At 41.2% G+C, this 20,896-nt stretch overlaps 1 protein-coding gene across 2 annotated transcripts in view; it reads left to right on the forward strand.

Annotated features, from left to right (window-relative positions):
• The window catches only part of LOC131572977 (membrane-associated guanylate kinase, WW and PDZ domain-containing protein 2), a 706,094-nt gene extending 694,194 nt beyond the window's left edge, over positions 1–11,900 (forward strand). For both annotated transcript variants that reach the window (XM_058826448.1, XM_058826449.1), the window contains one exon: positions 8,855–11,900. In XM_058826448.1, coding sequence (XP_058682431.1) covers positions 8,855–9,654 — 800 coding nt within the window. In that variant the 3' untranslated portion in view covers positions 9,655–11,900. The remainder of the gene's footprint in view (positions 1–8,854) is intronic.
• The last annotated feature ends 8,996 nt before the right edge of the window (positions 11,901–20,896 follow it).

The raw sequence follows: 20,896 nt of genomic DNA on the forward strand, positions 1-20,896 counted from the left end.
AAAAGCAGGTATGTAGCCATTTTTATTATTTTACCTATAGTAATATATCAGTGTAAAAGAATAAAAATATCACTTAAGAAAATATAGGAGGGAGGGAGGGAGGGAGGGAGGGAGGGAGGAAGGAAGGAAGGAAGGAAGGAAAGAAGGAAGGAGGGAAGGAGGGAAGGAGGGAAGGAGGGAAGGAGGGAAGGAGGGAAGGCGGGAAGGAAGGCGGGAAGGAAGGAAGGCGGGAAGGCGGGCGGGAAGGCGGGCGGGAAGGCGGGCGGGAAGGCGGGAAGGAAGGCGGGAAGGAAGGCGGGAAGGAAGGCAGGAAGGCAGGAAGGCAGGAAGGCAGGAAGGCAGGAAGGCAGGAAGGAAGGAAGGAAGGAAGGAAGGAAGGAAGGAAGGAAGGAAGGAAGGAAGGAAGGAAGGAAGGAAGGAAGGAAGGAAGGAAGGAAGGAAGGAAGGAAGGAAGGAAGGAAGGAAGGAAGGAAGGAAGGAAGGAAGGAAGGAAGGAAGGAAGGAAGGAAGGAAGGAAGGTTCGTTCTAAGGCATGACAGCTGTCTCTCACATCATTGTAGTTGAGGCAGTTATGCCCCATCAGAAGGGATGAATAATTTGAATGTCCTGATGCTTTCCCCAGAAGGGTTTTACAGTTGAACCAGTAGTGTAAGGGAGGAAATTGGCATGACAAAAAAGTATTACCCCACCTCACAGGATCTGCTTCTTATCAGCTTCTTCTCTTATCTGGCTCAAAATACAGCTTGTCCCTAAACAAACACCTGCTCTGCTCCTGGGCTGTGACCTTGCACATCCTCAGCAAAGCACCTGTTGCTTTTGCAGATGGACAATTGTTTGAGTCATTAACCATCAGCATTTCAGTCTTTCACACCAAGTTTGCTCAGATTGATGATCACAATGATTTGAGTATTTAGTTTATAGGACTGTTTATTAGAATCATATCTATGGAATAATCTAAACTGGGTGTTGAAATTAGAGGTAAACTGTGCACCCATAAACATCTGGCCTTAAGATTTGCAGCCAGAAGACTATTACAGTAAATTAGTAAACTGATTTACTACATTAATTTACCTGTTTCTAAAACACAACCTTCTTATAGGTGTGGCTCCATATTTTTTCCCCTCTCCCATCCTGTGCTTTGGATAGCTTTTTCCTGCATAGAAAATTTACCCTTTTTTATTCTTGAAGTTGTAAGGGCAGTGTCAAAGTCTCAACCCTGTTGTAAGGTTAGAGTGATGCTGTAGAAAGCCAAATGATGCAGAGCTTAGGCACTATTACAAAATCACAGTGAATTGTTTATGGATGCAATTTATATTTAAGGGGTGAACAATGGCAGAGTAACCAAGAAAGGGCTAAAGCAGCACCCCAGGATCATCCCAGACAATCCAGGCCACCTGCTCTCCACGGCAGAAAGTCGGAGTGTTTCTGAATTCATTAGTTATCTCCTGTGTCAGTCTGAAAGGTGTCAGGGCACTTACTTGCAGTAGCCTGTGTTTTCTAAAAATGACCCGATATGGGGTGATGGGTGTAGATCTCTGTGCTCATCCACTCAGCTTTGATCCACAGCCTCCAAAGGGTTTCCTGTAAGGAACTCCCCAGCATTGGTTGTGTACATGTTCAACAGAAGAGCAGACATCTATTTCCAGAGATCTTCTGAGACACCTCTCCCTGTGACTCTGCAAGGCAATTAAATTATTATCTCAAGTGGTAAGGACAGTAAAATACTGGTGAAACAGTGCCATAATTAAAGAACCAACTCAGGGAAAGGGATTTACTGATGATGCCCTGGTTATAATAATGTAGGACCAAAACCAGTGCAGAATAATAATAGGAACCCTCCAAGTCAGATCAGTTGCTTCCCATGTTTCTTTTTTAGCCATACTTAAAGACTACATTACATAGAAAAGTGAAAAGTGCTTTTATCCATAGCGCTTGCTACAGATTAAAGCAAACACAAATCAATGTGTGTGGCTTTCTTTTTTCAAGAAAGCATTCACCATTTTTCTAAAGAATTTTTAAACTTCTTTTCCTTGCAGTATAAAGTTTTGCCCTCCCTTACCAAAGTTTAAATTTTCCCTTTTTCTCTGTTCCCTTAGCTCCATCACCAAGTAAGATCATCTCCTGAGCTTCTGTAGATTTGGTCTTCCAAGCATAACTAACAATCTGCTCTTTCTGCAGTGTTGCAATAATTCTAAAATTAGATCTCTGAACATGAAAGCACTTCTCTAACAAACCTCTAAGCAGAGAACAGAAAAGGTGATGAAAGTGAATTTTACCTGAGATAAGATCATTCAAAGTCTCATTAAATGGCTCTTGCAAGAACTTTATGAACACTGTGTCTGCTGCAAAAATATTTAGGGCATCTTCCATTTAATATCTAGGTAAAGTATACAATGGAAGATGGATATAATGAGCCTAAAGGAACTAAACAGTTGATCATCAGTAATGACCAGGAACATGAAAAGAAGTAGGGCATCTGAGTATCAGTGGCACTAAGACCTGAGCCAAGCAGGATGTAGAGTTGTGCTTCCCAGTGTTGGAATAGGTCAGTGGCTGAATTTTTTGGATATAAAATTAAACATTTTGAGTTTACAGAGGAAATAGAAGTATTCATCACTTACACTACACTTACATTCATACCTCTTCATTCTTGTGAACATCTGCAGAAGCCACGCCACCAATAGCTCCATGTAATAGGAATAGTGGCCACCTTTTCTAGTATTAGGCCAGTGACAAAACCAAAAATGCACACTGACTTTGGGGACAGAAAAACTAGGTCTGGCATTGTTTCATACACCAAATATCAGTCCTTTTTAATGAATCATTCTGCTCTTTTGAAAATGCCAAGCACAAAATATAGAAGTGAAAGATGTCAGGACTCAGATGCATGTTTGTTTTCCTGTAATCTTTTGTGATTTGTAAACTAACTCTGATTACCCTGAGCAACCATCCTCAAACTTTGGAAAAAGTTTGTGGAGCCAAAAAAACTAATTACTAAAAAGTAGAAAGATTCCACTCTTGAGCAAAGCTACATTTAAAGTTATATTTATAAGGTAATCTAAACATTCAGAGTCACCATGACATCGTTGAGTACAAGCAGGCAAGTGGTATAATAAATATGGCTACGTTGTGATAGTAAATAATTAGATTAGGCTTTCATTATATCAGAAACAAGACTTCAAAGTACTCAGCTGCATGTGTGAGAAAGGAGTAGTTCATATACTAAAATAACCGAGTACAACCTGGGTTTATTTTTATAAATGAATATGGCATGTATCTAATTCCTATACATAGAATTAATATTTTGCACCCATATCATGCTGCCATCTTCCCTTTGTGAAGCATAAGAGCAGTAGTATTGATGGAAGGTTTATCCCACCTGGATGTGCCCACAGTGACTGACCAAAGGAAACACCATATCACAGCAGAAAGCACCTAAACCCATTGGTGTTTTCTTCCAGGGCTACTGGTATTCAGGGATCTGAATGTGGATAAGTTCAGTGGAAGGGGAGACAAGCAAAGTGTAATTTTAAGCCAAGAAAAGGGCAATTTGTGAGAAAACATTTGCATAGCACATTGAATAATTAACAGGAATTACAGTTTGTAGCTAGAAGTTCAGGCAGGATGTAAGGTGGGGGCAGAGCCCATTGCCACTCACTTCCTGGGAGAGGCTGAGGAAAAGGGTGGAAGATTGTGTCACATTTCCATAAGGCTGATAGTTAAACAGAAAGTACCAAGAGCTTTTCTAACCATGAAATCTTCAGAGAATCATTTATTTCAGGAGACAAAGGGTGCTGTGTGTTTGGACTGTGGAAGTGTCAGGATAAAAGATTAAAGATTTTTTTATATATTCTGAAATATCCCTCCTTAGAGAGCATTAAAGAAAAGCTTCAGGAGACCAATGCAATCAGGAACATCAAAGACATGTCAAGCTATAATGAGAAAGACCCAAATGCATTCCGGGTGTAGCACTGCCAACATAAGTGGATACTCACCAGGGGACAGTTTGTCTCATTTTTGTTATTAGCAGCATCTGTAAGAACTGCTTGCCACCTCCTGGCAATACATAATTTCAGACAAAAAGATGGGGGGAAGAATAAAACACATATTTTTTATTCAATCAAACCCTCTTTGATTCCCTAGGAAAATAATTCTGGGAATATATGAGAACATCTGCTTAGACATTTCAGAAAACACTTCATTCAGACTAATGAAAGTGTTCAAAGCTTTAATATATTGTACATTATTAATATAATTTCAAAATTAAAAAGGCCTTGAGATTTTATTGTACTTAAGTAATAAAATGTGATGTAATTTCTACTCTTGCTACTAAATATTAAAAAAATTAATATTAGTACTTTATGGATAATTATATCTGATGAAAAATCACACGTCCTTCTTAAATTGCTAAACAATTACCTAAAATATTTTGATCCTAAGGGAGAACCTAGCCACAAATCAGAGGTCCATGGGCAGAGCTCACCTCTCCATTAGGACTAAAGCCAGGGTTCTTTTTCTCATGGTTCAGCCATCAGAAAGCACTGGATCCAGGTAGAACAGTTAAGACAGCATCAAATAGACTCATGAGAGTAGTATCCTCATTTCCACTCCATTGAATGTGTGAGAGCTGACAGACCAAAACAAACAATTCATGTATGTGGCAGCTCTACATCAAATAAAAAAACCTTTAAACAGAAAACTTCTGCTCCTGATGTTTTCCCTATGTCACTCTTCCCCTAAAATGGCTGTGTTCATCTCCCACTTGTCCTCCCACACTCTCAAGATCCTGTGTCTGTGGTGGCTCTTACTAAGTTAGCAATTTACTCCTTTGCCTGCAAGTGAGTGAAGCCAGTCGTAGGTGAGTCATTCTTACACATCCCATGGAGAAGTGCCACCAACTTGTGGCACAGTAGCTTGTGGAAACTAAAAGCCACCCAGTAAACACCTACTAAATTACACCAAATGAAATGCCATCACCATAACAGATTATAGTGATGCTCCCAGCTCATTTGTCTTGTCTAAATTAGTAGGTCAAGGGAGATTTTCACCCTTCAAAGAAGGAAGGCAGGCATCTATTAGTGTTCAGTGAGAGGTGTACTTTTGAAAAGCAATTTCTCTCACAGTAAGGATGTTATCAGTGGTCACAAAGGCAGAAGCAAGTTTAAAACTATACTGTCCCTAAATCTCTCCAGCAGTTGCAATTGAGTGCAATATTCTTCTCTTCTGCTTGCAAGTTGTTTGGGCATTAGTAGTTCATGCTCTGTTAAACAAATACTGTTTTCAGTTCCTCCCAGAGGTGAAGGAAGAAAAAAGTAAAATCAGTGCTCTGTCTGGTTTATTATGTTTACAAAATGCTTTGAGATACATTGGAATAACAGACAGTAAAAGTAGGTTATGTTCCCAATTAACTTAAAGATTTTATAAAAAGCCTTAGACCAACAGACAAATAATATTCAGAAATATTAATAACTCTTTCAAAAATGTAGCTAGAAACTGAGTATAATCATGAAAATAAATTACTAGTTTAACTGCTCTGCAGGATAAAATTTTACATTTTTCTCCTGTTTATATTTTTTATGGAGAAGCAATCATTTTAGTGCTGGTTGAACAAATCCAAATGAACCCTTACATCTTGAACACAGCTCTTTAAAAGGTTTTTCTTCTGAGCAACAAATTACTTACATTCCTGCACTTTGCTGTACTCTAGTAATTTTTATATTTTTCCATGATGTTCAGACATTAGAGGGAAGTTTCCTACAATACCCTCACATGAGTATTGTCCTCACTAGCCAGTGGCATATTGCAACAATGGCTTATTGACATTAATGTCTACCAAGACTGAGGACGACTTTCTATATAATGTCATTTCATTCAAAAGAAAAGCAGCTCAGGCTGGGTTTGGCTGTCACAGACTGATGGTACTTAAACCTAAAAGAAAGTAATTTTCTTCTTACTTGCAAGTGTTATATTGCCAAAGAATATAAATGATAGTTTTATTCCATGGCAACATTGTTCCATAACCACTGGAAATGCAACCTATATGTAGGTGTCTTCCCAGGAAGTATTTTGAACACAGTACAGCCAGTGACCCACCTGGGATTGTCCCACAGCCGAACTTAAAAAGCTGTGGCTACATGTTTTCTTCCTTAGTTGATCAAGTTGTTTTTTACTTAGGGTTTTCTGGGGAAGAGATAAAATCCAGTAATGCATATAATATGGCATGTGCCAGTTTATAGACACCTATACTTATATATCAATATATGTAAGAGATAGGCTGATTCACTTTTGTTGAAGTATATTCTAACCCACCACCATTCCTCACTACAACATTTGGTTGTTTTTCATTCCCTCTAAAAAAGAAAGTAGGAGAAATTCTGTCATCTCCAGGAAATAAAGCAGTAGGCCACTAACCCCTAGGTCTCCTCTCCAGAGCATCCCACAAATAACTGGTACCATATTATCCTTTGTGCCTCAGAGGAGCCACAAGAGGTGTTTGCCACCATGATTTTGAATGGTGTCCCCTGGTTTGTCCTCCTGGAGGAGAAAAAGCTGATTTGAGCATAGTGGTACATTTTCCACAGCAGCAGTCTTGTTACCCAAGAGCATCTTGCTGCTCCCGGCTGTTTGGTGTTTTTGCTGGTGTGCAGCTGATACTACCCAAAGTAACAGGCTATTTCTGTAATCAGAAGTTCTCACAGCCTAACACAAGATTGGATAATGGCCCACTTCTCTTCACTGCCGCTGAAAAACTGTGAAAAACATCTCATGGACAACTAGGAAAGAAGATTGTAGTTCAGACAAATACGTTGGTCCAACGCTTGGCACCACCTCTACCCTGGGTAGGAGTGACAGTGCCATGAAAAGTATAAACTTAATTCTCCAAAGCTCAAGGTGGCTTCTTCAGAGTTGGCTCAGGTACCTTGCTGGTGCACATAGGCAGCTTTATGCTGAGTCCCAGGATAGTTTTATTGATTTGGACTCTGTACACGGTTCCTGGCTCAAGTATTAAATACAATGAGACCCCCTGGATTTCAGATTGAAGAAGAGCCAGGGTGGGGTCTGTGCTTCCCCCATCAGGCACACGCTGTGGTCCTGTACCAGGCTGGTGGTGCAGAACAAAAGTAAAGAACAAGCCCATCAAAGTCAATGCTTTTTGTAGGCAAGCTCCTAGGAGCTGATCACTCTACATGCACGAGTCTTCCTCTTGTTTTTTCTTGCTTGAGTGCCAAGCTGGGAGCAGATGGTACATTAGTCACCCTTAACTGGAGGGTAAGAAAGTGTGATTTCTTTTTTTTTTAAATTCAGTTGAGACCCTCAGCCCATTTAGATTCCCAGCTCAATGTTTATTTGTCTTACACAGAACTTGTACTTTCTACCCCTCTCAAATGCTAATCCTCTCCACACATATGCTCATTATGCAAAAGCATATGACAAACACCATCTGGGAAAATAAATAGCTCCTCAGCTAACTGTGCTGCTCCCTCCCTTTACGTCACCCACCTCACTATTGTCTCTCCTATTTTTATCTGCAAGGCAGCAATCACTCAATACAGCTATTAACTTAACAGTGCTGTCTTAGTCAAGCAAGCTGCATATCCCAGGCTGGGCAGTAGAATCTACTGCATTTTTCAAGACAATGTGTATCTCCATGATAATTTGAAAGCAGCCATAGCACTGAGAAAAATGCATGTTACTTTTTTAAAGGGCAGTTGATATCACTGAGAGATATTAGTCCTGACCTGAAGAAGTCCACACTCATTTTTTAGCTAGAAGGTTACATTTTCTCCCCCATAAAATATGCAGCTCTTGCCACAAGTTCTACCTCGTTTCCATGGATTCCTGAGACAGTCCTTCATCTCTGACAGATTATTCCTCATACTGTTCAAAGCCAGGCAATGGAGCTAAATAGAGAATGACATTAGCCAAGTTCAGTGATTTCTCTAACCTCTAAGTAGACGGGTAAGAATAGGAGCCATGCTGTCATTAATCACGATGAATTTGTTTTCTGCCAGAAGGTTAATCAAAAGAAACGAGGATGTATATGCAAGAGAAAGGCATCCCAGAATATTCTGGCTTGGATTAGGGAAATCATCGTGAATCAGCAAAGGAGACATTTATTTAGCTAAATTAAACAGGATCTGCACAATCCAACCGTATTGTGTTGAGGCTAAGTAACCAGGAGAAATTCAAAATGCACAACCAGGAGACTCAGCAGCTGACACTGTGATATAAAGGCAGAGCTGTGTAAGTACCCTGTAAGAATTGTGGGGCCATAAACACTGCAATACTATATCTGTTCAGAAAAAATATGAGACAGAATTCAATGATGACCTTATCTAAGCTACAAATTCTTGTCAATTATTATATGCTTGTAGGGACATGTTTAATAGATGGCAGAAAGTCCTTCTCATTTGTCCTCAGAGACAACACTGATATTGCCCAGCTAAGAAATCCATTATACAGCTACAAAAGAAGCTATTTGATTTCATGAGCACGTGCCTTTATTATTTTAAGAATAATTTAACATAGGCAGAGGAAAGCAGAACCTGTATGAAAAAAAGACTGGGGTTTCTAGCATTTGCAGTTAACAGCTTTGTGGTTCTTGTGTCTCCTGTTTTGTTGGTTTTTGTTTTGTTGGGATTTTTTTTTGGTTTTTGTTTTTTTTGGTGGAGAAACTATTTTTGGTTTTCTCCATACTGGTTTCCACAATTGAGGGAGTTTCACCTCACCTGAAACAGAGGGGTCTAAGGCTGGTACATGGTTCGGGTATCAGTGTTGCTCCCAATACATGTGCTTATGCAATACACTCTGTGCTGCAATGCCCTTAACTCTCTTCTCTTTGTTGTTAAAACAGACGAACCAAACTCCTGGAGTGCTCCCTCTGCCACCTCCCCAGGTCTGCCGGAAGTAGCTCTTTCCCTCGACGACATAATCTCACCATTATCTTCATCACACATAGCCCCACCCTCTGACCCTTCTCACCAGATAAGCCCAGAGCCAACATGGGATATCAAGAGGGAACACGATGTAAGGAAACCAAAGGAGCTTTCGGTGAACGGTCACAAAAAGAAAAGGTTAGGAGAACAAAGAGAAAGGTCAGCAAGTCCTAAAAAGGTAGACAGGTCAAAGCACGAAGAGGCTTCTTGGAAAGGATATACAGAAGGCAAAAATAAGACCACTGATGGTGGCAGGCCCACCTCAGAAAGCAAAGTGGTGGGACACAGCGTTATGATCGAGGCTGGCGCAAGAGAGCACATGTGTGCTGGAACCAGTGATGAACAGTTTGGGAGGCTGAGGAAGCCAGAAAGCAAGAGAGGAGGATCTCTTAGCAAAAAAGAAGATCACAGATCCACAAACACCAGTGAGAAGAGGTCAGCTGCAGCACCCGACCATGTCAAGATCGATACAGGAGCTACCAAGACATACAGTAGCAACCGCTGCGGCTCACCTGGAAGTGATATGGACCACAGCCAGAGGGACCCTGATGGGAAACCCAGCGAGTTCCCCAGGAAGGGACATCTCCACTCCATTAGCACTCGCAGCACCAACACCGCAGTTCGAAAGGCAACGGTCTCTCCAGGGCCGTGGAAAATCCCTGGCTCAGACAAGCTACCGAGCGTCCTGAAGTCTGGTACTTCTGCCATGAGCAGATAAGCAAGGGACTGTTGCCCTCTAACTGTCTCAAACTGACGCAGAACATTCTTCTTAGTTTTTGTCTCACATTGGTTTGTTTTAATTTATTTTAACTATCACACATATACACAAAGCATTGAGGAATGAAAACATTAGTGTGTAATTCCATGACAATGTGCACAGTATCTAATAAGTTCAAAAGCATATAGTCAACACAGAGATTTAAAATCGACCCTAAAGTCCCAGTTCCATTTTAGGGACTTTGGCAGCTATGGAAGAAACCAAAACAATATGAAGGACAGTACATCAGAGAAGGATAGTGCAGTGTAGCTTTAGCATTTTTTTCCCACTGCATGAAGGACTTGGATTTCATTCAAACTTTATATCAAGAAACTGGAACAAGTTAGAGCAATCACAAACTGGAACATCGCCTTAAATAAAACTGCACGGAGCAAGCTGAAACCGAGAGAGGATCTTTTCATGGAGCTAAAATGTTGTAAATAAATTGTTCTCGACATATCTAGACAGGGGTTAAAGGGTTTCTTTAAAGCATCGTTTGGAACTGTACACCCATGACACATCTCCACTGTTAACGCTTTGGGATAGTCCACGTGGTACCCTGTAGCATAGTTCACTGGGCGCTACGGGAGGAGTGGGGAATCCAGTGGATTAGTTTCTGTGATACCATTTCTACTGCCATTTTTGTGAACAAACCATGTTTCTGTACATTGGAAAGGAGTTAAGGTGGAGTTGTATTTGCAAATTATTATCAAAAGTGATTTATTACAGGTTCCCCAAGTCCTGCGAGGTAGCACACAAACCAATTGGTCAGGCTCAAACCCCAAGCATCTGCAAGGCCCTTGCAATGAAAGGAAGAGTGCTACAGAGAAAAAGCTGCAGTTTCCTTAAGGAAAGGCCTTTCCTTCCTGCAGAAGATGATAGCATCACTTATCAACAGTGCTATGTTTCATACCTATCCACATTTACTTAGGACGCTCTCATCTCTCATCCCCTCAGTTTGGCAGAGCAGGTGCCTTTCAGGCACACGTCAACAATAATTAGACTGCTTTCTGAAATACAGTTGTTGGTGTCCTCATTCAGTAAATTCAGTATTTTTCCATCTTTAAAATGGTTTCCATTTTACCATTTTTTTTTCCCTATCTCCATTTTTTATTTCTTTTTGTTTTTATCTTTCTTGCTTGTCTGTTTTGAATTTTAAGCCTTAAGTGCCAGGTAAACATTCCAGTCTGCCTTCACAGGAAATAACTCCGAGTTCAGTCAACCAGTCATAATCCTGTTTCAAAATGTGTGTGTGTGTGTCTGTGTAAATGTGCATATGCTTATTCGTCTGTCAAAATTAAAACAAAATCCTGGGCAATAATACATTGGTAATTAAAAAAAAAAATCATAAAGCTAAGTACTGTCAAAAATTTGTATTTAAAATTATTGTTCACTAGCAATCTTAGTTCCTCACATGCTCTGCTGAAAAACTAGATTGAGATTGGCTTTGTTCCAAGAAATTAGCACATTAATGTATGTCTCAAACATTGCACTGGACTGAGAAATTTATAGACATGTTTCTTCCTGTCCAATTGTTTGAAAAGCCTCAAGTCAAGGATTTTGCAGCTTTCAGACATTTTTTTTTAGAAAGAAAAATCCATTTATAATTTCTAAAAAAGCACAAATCCATGTAGCTGTTTATAAAACTCTTATTTAATGGAAAAAAAAAAAAATCTTTATCCCCTGAACTAGAATCCAATATAATTTGCCATTAATTTATTGAATCTGATTTTGGACAATGCTTCTGTAGTGTAGATGCACGTCCCGGTATCTTATTTTTATGTATAAAGAAAGCAAACAATGAAATCTGAAAAACAGTTGAGATTATGCTTGCATAAACTCTAATTTGCACAGTTCACAGCTACTCCTTGTGCAGTAATTGCTTTATGCGGCTGTAATCGATAACCTGTGAAGACAGCACATCATCTAAACCCCATTCCAAATAATATTTCTGTGTAGTGTTAGCTGTGAATTTACCTTGTACAGCTCTATCTCTATAAATATAATTCCATGTATTAATAGTCACAGAAAGGCTGTAAGTGAGCAACTATTTTTATGAAACGCACCACTATGGATAAATTAACTTTTACAGAAATCTTGTTTACTGTATGATATTCTAAACCACTGTCAAATAAAATATATATCCAAAAATCTTTCATTTTTTCAATTGTATATAGTTTGTGTTAATTTTGAGTAACAGGCCTCAGTGTTACCCTGAGAAACAATCATTTTCTTACATATGAGTAGAGTTAATTAGCTACTGCCTTATAAAAAATGGAATCAACCATTTCAATTTCTTACTCCAGTTTATGAATAAACATGTACATGACCAAACAAATTTTATAATGGCAAGTTAAAGTTTATGAGGTGACACAGACACAGGAAAATCTCTTTCTGTTGGAAAAGCCTAAATCCTTATTCCCCTTCCAACCACAGGAGACACAGGACTAGGGTGGCCAGATTGCCAGTGGTGAGAAACAACTTCTGAGAGCACACCACATATACAGAATTAACCTGAGCATAACCCATATTTAACTCAGATATCGAGCAGCTCTAACTAGCCCTAGAAAGGTTTTGTTGACAAGCTCTGTTAAGGGGGCATAATTACATTTTCAATTTATTTTACAGAAAAAAAAAAATCTTGAAAAACATCATAATGGTGTAAAAATGTTGGTAAACAGCCAGCTTCTTTTGGGACCAAATCCACCCCTCATTAAATGTTCCTTACCTCCAGTTAGGGAAAATAAATCATCAGTTTATAGACTCTAGACACTGTAAGATGTCTACCTGGAAAACAAGCAATATTTTTCACACAAATATGACATTTTTAAATATAAGTACTCCCTATATCCTTAAAATATAATTTTCTTCAAAAAATGATAATTTGCCTTCATACAGCCTGAGACAACTGCAGAATCTTGTTTTTTCAGGTTAATATTCCCCAGAGAAAATTTCAACCAGCTGAACTAATAAAATAATTTTGCATTACAATAAACACATAGAAAATATGAAGCATCTTAAAAACTGATGTTGCTTAAATAGCCACTGTTTTCATGGCTGGAAATCTGGGTGTGTGCCTGGTTCAGACCCAGTGGTACCACAGGGAAGTGTGCTGAAGCCATATGGCTTCATCCAGTCTAACTTTTTGTTGATAACATGTCTTTTGTCTTTTAAACATAGTAGTACAACATTTGCATTGCACTGTTGTTATTATGACACCTTTTAATATCTCTTTTTCATACCTATGCTACATCAATTCTTTGATGCAGATTCTCTGCTCCAAACTGCAGTGGAACAGTGTAAGTAAACCTGCCAGCCTGTGATCACCAATGCACTTTTGGGCAGGAGTTTTGACAAAAAACACCACAGACAGATTTCGGTGCAGCCCTTTTCTTAAGCAAATGTGGGCTCTGGAGCTCACTACTTCTCCAGGTACTTCTCTGCCTTAGGCTGTTCACACAAACTGCAGAGCCTGGAAGAGCAGACCTTCAAACAAATTAAATAAAAAAGGCAGGAAATTTAAAAGCTCCCACAAGATCTCACCAAAGATGTCATCTTTTCTTCCAGAAAGCTGCTGGACAGACAGCACTCTTCCTTTAGTTACAACAGAGCATAGGTTGCACTGGTTTCACTTCACTGTGCTCCCCTAAACAGGAGGGGCATTTGTAGCCCATATATCCACTTATTCCATGGTCTCAGTGATTAGACTGCCAACAATTTAGCCCCAATGTGGACAGCTGCCTGCTAGGAACTGATGCACAAGTTCAAATATGGACCCATTTCTTCCCTGATAATTTTCATCTGAATGTGCAGCCAGCCACCATTACCAAAACCTTCTCATCTCCATCAAAGATGAGATGCCATCTGATTTGTGCCATCTCTGCTAAACACAAACATCTCATGCTTAGCCCTCTCTACATCCCATGTACTCTTATCACCACCAGACTTATTCTGAATCTCCTTTTCCTCCTCAGCTTCCCACTGGTTCTTAATCCTACCTCTGAGATAAGTGCTGGTGCCATTCAGTAAATCAAATCTTTCGTTCCCCATTTTCTTCTTCTGTTCCTCAGAACTATTCTTCCTCTTTTTCCCTCGTTCTTTTGGCCCTCTGTCACCATTTGGCATTTCTCAACCTCTGATGTGTATCAGCAGCTCAGCATGAGACACCTCTTCTAAGAGTTGTCATGACCAGTCACACACCAAGTCATTAACCCGCTCCTGGGGGTCGTACAAATGTAAGGACACACCCAACAACTTGCACTGAAGCCCAAACCACCTCTCTTGTCTTCCAGAAACCGCCAGTGGTTACTTTTTAAACATTCTAAGTCTACATGCAGCCAGTAACTACTTTTGCAAGTACAAATAATGTTTTATCTTCTTTGCTGAATGTCTGTACTGATAATGATTTCAGCATTCAGGCCAGGGTTTGTGGATGCAACATACCATGATCTCTACTGGAAGTCTCCAAATTCATTTTACAAAGGCAAGGACAGGCAAAGCTGCAGGCAATTTCTGTCTTAGCCACTGTGCTCTTTTTGTACATCACTGCTGCCACGGAAACCTGGGGCCAGAACTGCAGAGGCAAAAGGGGAAGAGCACACCTCAGCAAATGAGGATGTCACACTCCAGGTTTCTCATTGCTTGGGAGTGCCTTGAAGTGAAAAAGTTTCTTGGTACACTGCCATGGAGCTAGAGAAGCCAGCTAGCTAGAGAAGGCTTTGAACTTGCCCAGGGATGTCTGATCCCATTAGGGACTGACTTCACAAAAGTCTCCAAAAGAGCCCTTTCCCTCTTCTGTCCCCTAGAAGCCAGGATATTTTCTCTAATTGCTGCTAAAAGGCCACACAAGCCTGGCAGGCTGCCTACTCTTCTGGCTACTGAGGGGCTGGGAGAGAATTGCCACAGCTGTGTCCTGCAGGCTTCCCACCCTCCAGAGCTATCAGACTCCAGGACCCCCAAGGCTCTTTCACCATATGTCAGTGGAGGGGCCTGGAGAAGTGGACACCCAGAACCAAACACCTTTACCTTCACAGCTGTCATCCAAACAGTGAGTGACTTTAACTAGCCATCACTCAAAGGGAAATCCGTGCATTATCTGGACAGAAACAGCTGTTTCAGCCAGGATTCATACATCACCAGTGTCCCAAGCCCCTCACAGGTCCCCTGCTCAGTGCCCAGAACTGTCCTCTCCCTTGGAGAGGGACACTCAGAGCAGCCCCTCCCCACCACTCAAGTACCCATAGGTTCTGCATAGCCACCACCCTCCTGGAGCCAAGGCACACATGCTTAGTCCAGCCCAGAGGATTCTGGAATATTTTTCTCAGTATTTCTAACAGCAATGATGTGATGACACATCTGTCTCCATAGCTGGCAACTCAGCTTAGAGCAATTTTTTTTTTTAAATGTCTTGTCAAGACACAGTAACATAAGCAATATCTCTGAATTATAGCCAATCTAAAAATTATGTTGTGCCCTTCCTGTCTTTAGTGCCTCTATGACAGTAAGTCACTCTGCCAGTTCAATTAATCAATAAAGAGGGTTTTGCTTACAAGGTACAAATCTATATCCTTTGAACAATTGGGGGAACATCAGTGCACAAAGACCCACTCACACACAGGGATCTGGAACACCATCTTCCATTCCCATTCAGGAACTGCCCAAATACCTACATTTGAGTTGATGGGATGGCTGCCCCTCTTAGGAAAAAAAAACAAAACACATTGGAATGCAAACTAATCCAGAAAGCTACTGTTCATCTACAGATCATGCTGTAAGTGTGAAGACATTTAAAGTGAGAAAAATAATAAATAACCAAGAAATTGTGTTGGGAGAAAGAGGAATGATGAGACTTTCTGTGATGCAGCCACCTGCTGACCTGCTCTATTTTCAACTTCTTCAAGCTTAAAAACTGAAAAAGATGAAATATCAAACATGACAAACGCTGCAACAAAGCTCTGCAAATCTTGGGGACAGCAAGAAAGACTATTTAGTGATTACACTTTTTAAGAGAATTAATTTATTTACATAAAATGTCTGGGCTGGTGCTTGGAAGAGGAGAGCACACTGTCCCAGTGCCCTCCAGCAGCACTCCGGGGTGTCAGTGGGCTCCTCCCACCCAGATGAATCCCTCGGGCTGTCCAGAGGCTGCAGCCGTACTGAGCAGCCTCAGCAGAGGGCTGCCACTGCCATGGTGGGCACCAGCACCGCTGTGACACAGGAAGGGGGAGAGTTCAATCCCTGGGATACTTCCCTTCATCTCTGCACCCCAGGAGTGCTGCAGAGCACCAATGGACCCGCTGTCCACCCGAAGGTGTTGTAGATGTGGAGGCAGGGGAAGGAGCAACTAAAATATGAAAGCCAAGTCCAGACCTGTGATGATAGATCCAGTGCATGGGTCTATCTGTGATGAGAGACCCAGTGCAGCTGTAAGCAGAAAGAAAGGTTCTGAGGAACCACAAATCTACTGCTACTGCAGGGTGAGACCAAGGCACTGGCATCATTCTATCTTTCCCCTCTCAGTAAATCTGGGACATTGCTGTCACTGAAGCCACATGAAACACTTGAAGCACCTTAACACCTTGAAACACCTTAACACTAAAAAAAAATGCAGATTTTCTTCCTGGACTGCCCTTTGCTCAAAAGTCATGAACAATAACAGGCACCCCAACCAGTCCAAAAATCTCCTGCCACCACCAAGCAGCAGGGCTACCCATGGCTCTGAAGCTTCTATTCATGCATATATGTGGAATTAAAGAATTTTGGTATTAGTACTTTCCCAAAGGGATTAAAAACTATGCCAAGAGCTTTAGCTGAAGTACTTAAATAACTGCAGTCCATAAACCAGAAAATTGTTCATCCTGTCTCTAAACCAGCAAGTACAAAAACCTAGATTTAAGTACCTATTTAATTCAGAAAGAAAATCAGACCTTTCCCATCATAGTCCAGAAAGCTCACCATCTATGAAACATCTATTCCCATTAGCACTTCATTCATTTCAGAAGTTTTTAAAAATATGCCCAGCAGGCAACATGGAGCACTGCGATCTGTTAGTACAGAATATTTCAGAGTACTCCTCAAACCTTGAACATCACAAAAAATACTAATTGATTACTCTTTTATATTGCTCCAGGAAAGATCAATGCCAGCATGTGCCCCCTCCTGAATGACTCCTGTCTCAATATCCCTGGTACTGCCCAACTTTTCAGGTTGATTTCTGGTGGAAATGTGTCCCAGAGTCACCATGCCATGGCAGCTGTAGGAGGTCACAAAGCCTTTTGGAGGCACCTTCCCATCTGACCTCACCTCAGCACCAGAGCAGCCTCCCTGAACCCAGGAGCACTGAGAACACCCCTGTGTGACATCCAGCTGAGAAAGGGTCACTGCTCTGGCTTTGGAGCTGCACAAACATCAGAAGTCAGGGAGTTCTGCATCCCTGAGCAAGTGGCACTAAGTCCTGTGTTATGACATCCCAACAACTAGCACCCAGCACCACAAGCCTCCAAACGAGCCTCATGTCAAGGGCAAAAGCTCTTTCCCTAACCACCACAGTTTATTCTGAGGGTCTGTTTGGGGTATAGAAGCCCTTAGCTTGGCTGTTTATTCCATTGCCATACTAATTTATAGTGAGGCACTCTTCCTGAAAGAGGGCAGCTCCAACAGTGCTTCTGCCCCGACTTCACATCTCAATACAAAATAAGCTTCATGTCTGACAAAACTGAAAGATCACAGCTCCAGGCTCAGCCATGAAGCTCTGGAGGATCAGCAACCTCAGTCCCTCTGGGAACACGTCTCAAGCAGCCTCTGCCCAATGCTCTGCTCTCATCTTTCATCCTGCTCTCTATACGGAACATTTTTCACACTGGCATATAAATTGCAAGTGCAGCCCAAATTGATCCCCTCCATACCTTCAGTCCCCTGAGGTTAACAAGTAGGTCTCTACCTCATAGTTTTATAGGTCCATTATGTTCTTTGATTAGCAGCTGTGTCCCAGGCTCAATGTCTTTGGAATAAATTCAGAAAATTTGATAGCTAGTGTTTCTAAAGATGATTGTTACAGTATTTTGGAAATTACATAGGAGTTATTAGTATTTCAGCCCCCCTTATAATCCCCAGCATCCTTGGTCTTCATTAGCTGCAGTGAGCACCCCAGCAATGGGAGTGACAAGGTCACTGGAGGCGATGCCACCAGAGCTCTCCACTTTTTGTTAGACCTTCCCACTCAGGTATCCCTCCTCTGGTCTGCAGGGCCTGGCAATCCCCATTGCATATGCAGCTGATGAAGCCCAAATGGAATAAATTATGGACCAAGATAATGACAAATTCCCCATAATTTCCCCATTCATTTCAGGTATTTCCCTCACAGCAGGAGGACACAGTAAACAATGTGTACAGCAGCTCTGCCACCACCAGCCTGAGGCTGGCCTGAAGCAAACTATTCTGCAGAATCAGATGCTGATTTTCCCCATCCAGGTCTGGATTGCCTCCTGGTGACCCAGCCAACACAGAAAAGTGATTGGGGAACACTGATCCAGGACTGGCCATGTAAACATTACAGGCTCAGGTGGAACAAATGGGCCTCACGAGTCAAAGCAGGGTAGCATGAGCTGTCACTGTACAACAGCAACAATTACTCTCACATCAAGCTACCAAGCACAGGAAACCTCAGCCAGCATAGCCTGAGGGACAGTAAGGAACTATTACATGTTTCTTTATAAAAGACTGTATTGAAGTAATAGATTAAAAAGCAAAAAGGCAGTTGTAGCATTGTGAAATACAAAGTATGAATTGACCCCTTCGCTTAATAACATCTCTTACTCCCTTTTCTTGCCTTTGTATGTCAAAAAGCTGTCCACAGCCAGCTTTTATAGGATACAGCAGTTGTTTGAGCTGCCCTGGGGGAAAGGGAGATAAAGTCAGCCCAAGTGGGATGCTGCTGCCTTTGCTCAGTGCCCTGGAACGCAGCGCACGCCTGCACCGACACGTGTCCAGAGCAGAGAGAATCAGGCAGCTCTGCCACTGGGCTGACTCTTCCTGGCAGCCTCACTGCTGGGACAGGGCAGCTCAGACCTGGGATCTTCCTGGCCACTCCAGCACACTGCAGGTTTTCTGCCCATGGGACCGTGCCCCTGGCATGCAGGGTATGCCAGCCACGCAGGCAGGGCCCTGCTAAAGCTCTTCTGCTCTGTATACAGAGTTATTTATAGGCAAGAGAAAATAGACTTTGCAACCCAGTGCTGATCTTCTGAACTTTAGCAAAAAGCATTAGGAAAAAATGCAAGCAGCGTATTTTTCACTAAGGTCTTTCAGCAGAAAGGTCATTCACCAGCATAATAAAAAACAAAATACTTTAAAAGAAAACAATTTTATCCTCTAAATCATAAATATTATACATAGTCACAGAATTCTTATCATTGGCTAATATTGAATCATTTTAAAAATATTTTCAATTACCATGTATGTGACCTTAGGGAGCTACCAGATGCTTTATGGTGCCTAACAGAATCAGGGCATGAAAACACAAAACAAAATGGACACAGGAGCAACTACCAAGTCATAGGAACTCAAATCACAGTAACACTGTTACACAGACTGACCTACAGCTTAAGTAATGCCATCAATATAACCCATAAAAAGTAAACAAAACTAGAACTACATAAACTTATAAAATTAGGATAAGAGTATCAATTAATTATTAAGAAAACAGTCAAACTTTGAGTCTTTGGCAGAGAGGAAATATCCTCCCCAGACTGGTATCCACAACATGTCTGGTCAGCTTAACATCAACTGGAGTCATCTCCTCAAGATTAAACCTTCTCTGTGAGTTCATTATGCAATGTCTTTGAATTTCATTTTCCCCTTTGAAACAAACTTTTTCAGGTTTTCTTATTACTTCTATCATGACATATGTGCAGTGTGTCACTGCCAAAAACTCAAAGGACATGTAGCCTAAATCAATACTGGGAAATTGGTATATATATACATATATATATACATATATATACATAGTATATATATGTGTATATATATATATACTGGGAATACTGGTAATCAATGGATAAGACTATGTCATATAGCAAGGAGCTCTGAAAGCACAGACATCCCAAATAATCTGTTAAGGAGCAGGATGACACCAGGATCTCAAGGTGACAAACACAAAGCACAAATCACCAATCAGTGTTCCCAAGAGCTGTGAAGAACCTGGTTTAAGGCACAGCTTAAAACATAGTATGAATATCCTGCATAGGGTGACAGTGCAAAAAAGGCAGCAAGGGGGTACAAAAGGCAGTTGTGGATTCTTCAAGACCAGGACCAAAGGACAAAGAGAGAAAATAATTGCTCCAGCACCATCTTCCCTGCTCTTGACATGAGCATCATTGCTGTGCATCTGCAGCAGTTCCTCTGCCAGAGAAAGATCTCTGCCCTTGGGTTTCCCACTGTCACATTCTGCCACTGCAGCTCAAGCAGCCACTTCTAGGACATTACCTTTTACCATGTCACTGGCTAGAGAAAATCAGGATTTTAAGAGCAATATGTGTGTGTGTGTGTGTGTGTGTGTGTGTGTGTGTGTGTGTGTGTGTGTGTGTGCAAACATGGTCTCTGCTCCAGCTTTCCTCCTCCATAGCTTCTGCAGTGCTCTGAGGCACAACTGGTCATTATGGATTAAAGGCAAGTCATCAGTCCCTGCACTTTTATACAATATCAAGCAAATGAGACAGAGAATATCCAGTAGCCCAATGGCTAGAAAGATGAATTTTAGTGTCCCAAGTTCAGTTCCTGTTCCAGAGAATAGTGGGATACAAATACAGAGCAAGATTAATCTCATCCAAGTTTAGGTATCTACATTACCATTCCTCATTCCAAGATTTTTATGAAGGACACCAATGGGCACTTTTAGAAAACTATTTATCTGACATCTTTAGGAATGAATTAATTACTCTGCAGAAGCATCTAATAATTTCCACTGATTGGAAAAAGTGTGCAGGATCACTAGCTCCAAGTCATGGCCAGCATCTCCATTTCTGAAGTCAGGATAGTTAAATCCCTACTGAAATATTCCCAGATGTCTTTAATTTGAGGCATGTCCAGAGCATATCTATAGGATCAGTGTGCATGAAGGATTTAAGCAGGTAAACACTGAGGGTTCAGCCAGAGTTATTTGTTATATTATTTGTGTGCAACATCTCCACTCAGTCACCCACAGCTG

This window comes from Poecile atricapillus, chromosome Z, assembly GCF_030490865.1.
Source record: "Poecile atricapillus isolate bPoeAtr1 chromosome Z, bPoeAtr1.hap1, whole genome shotgun sequence".
Lineage (NCBI taxonomy): Eukaryota > Metazoa > Chordata > Aves > Passeriformes > Paridae > Poecile > Poecile atricapillus.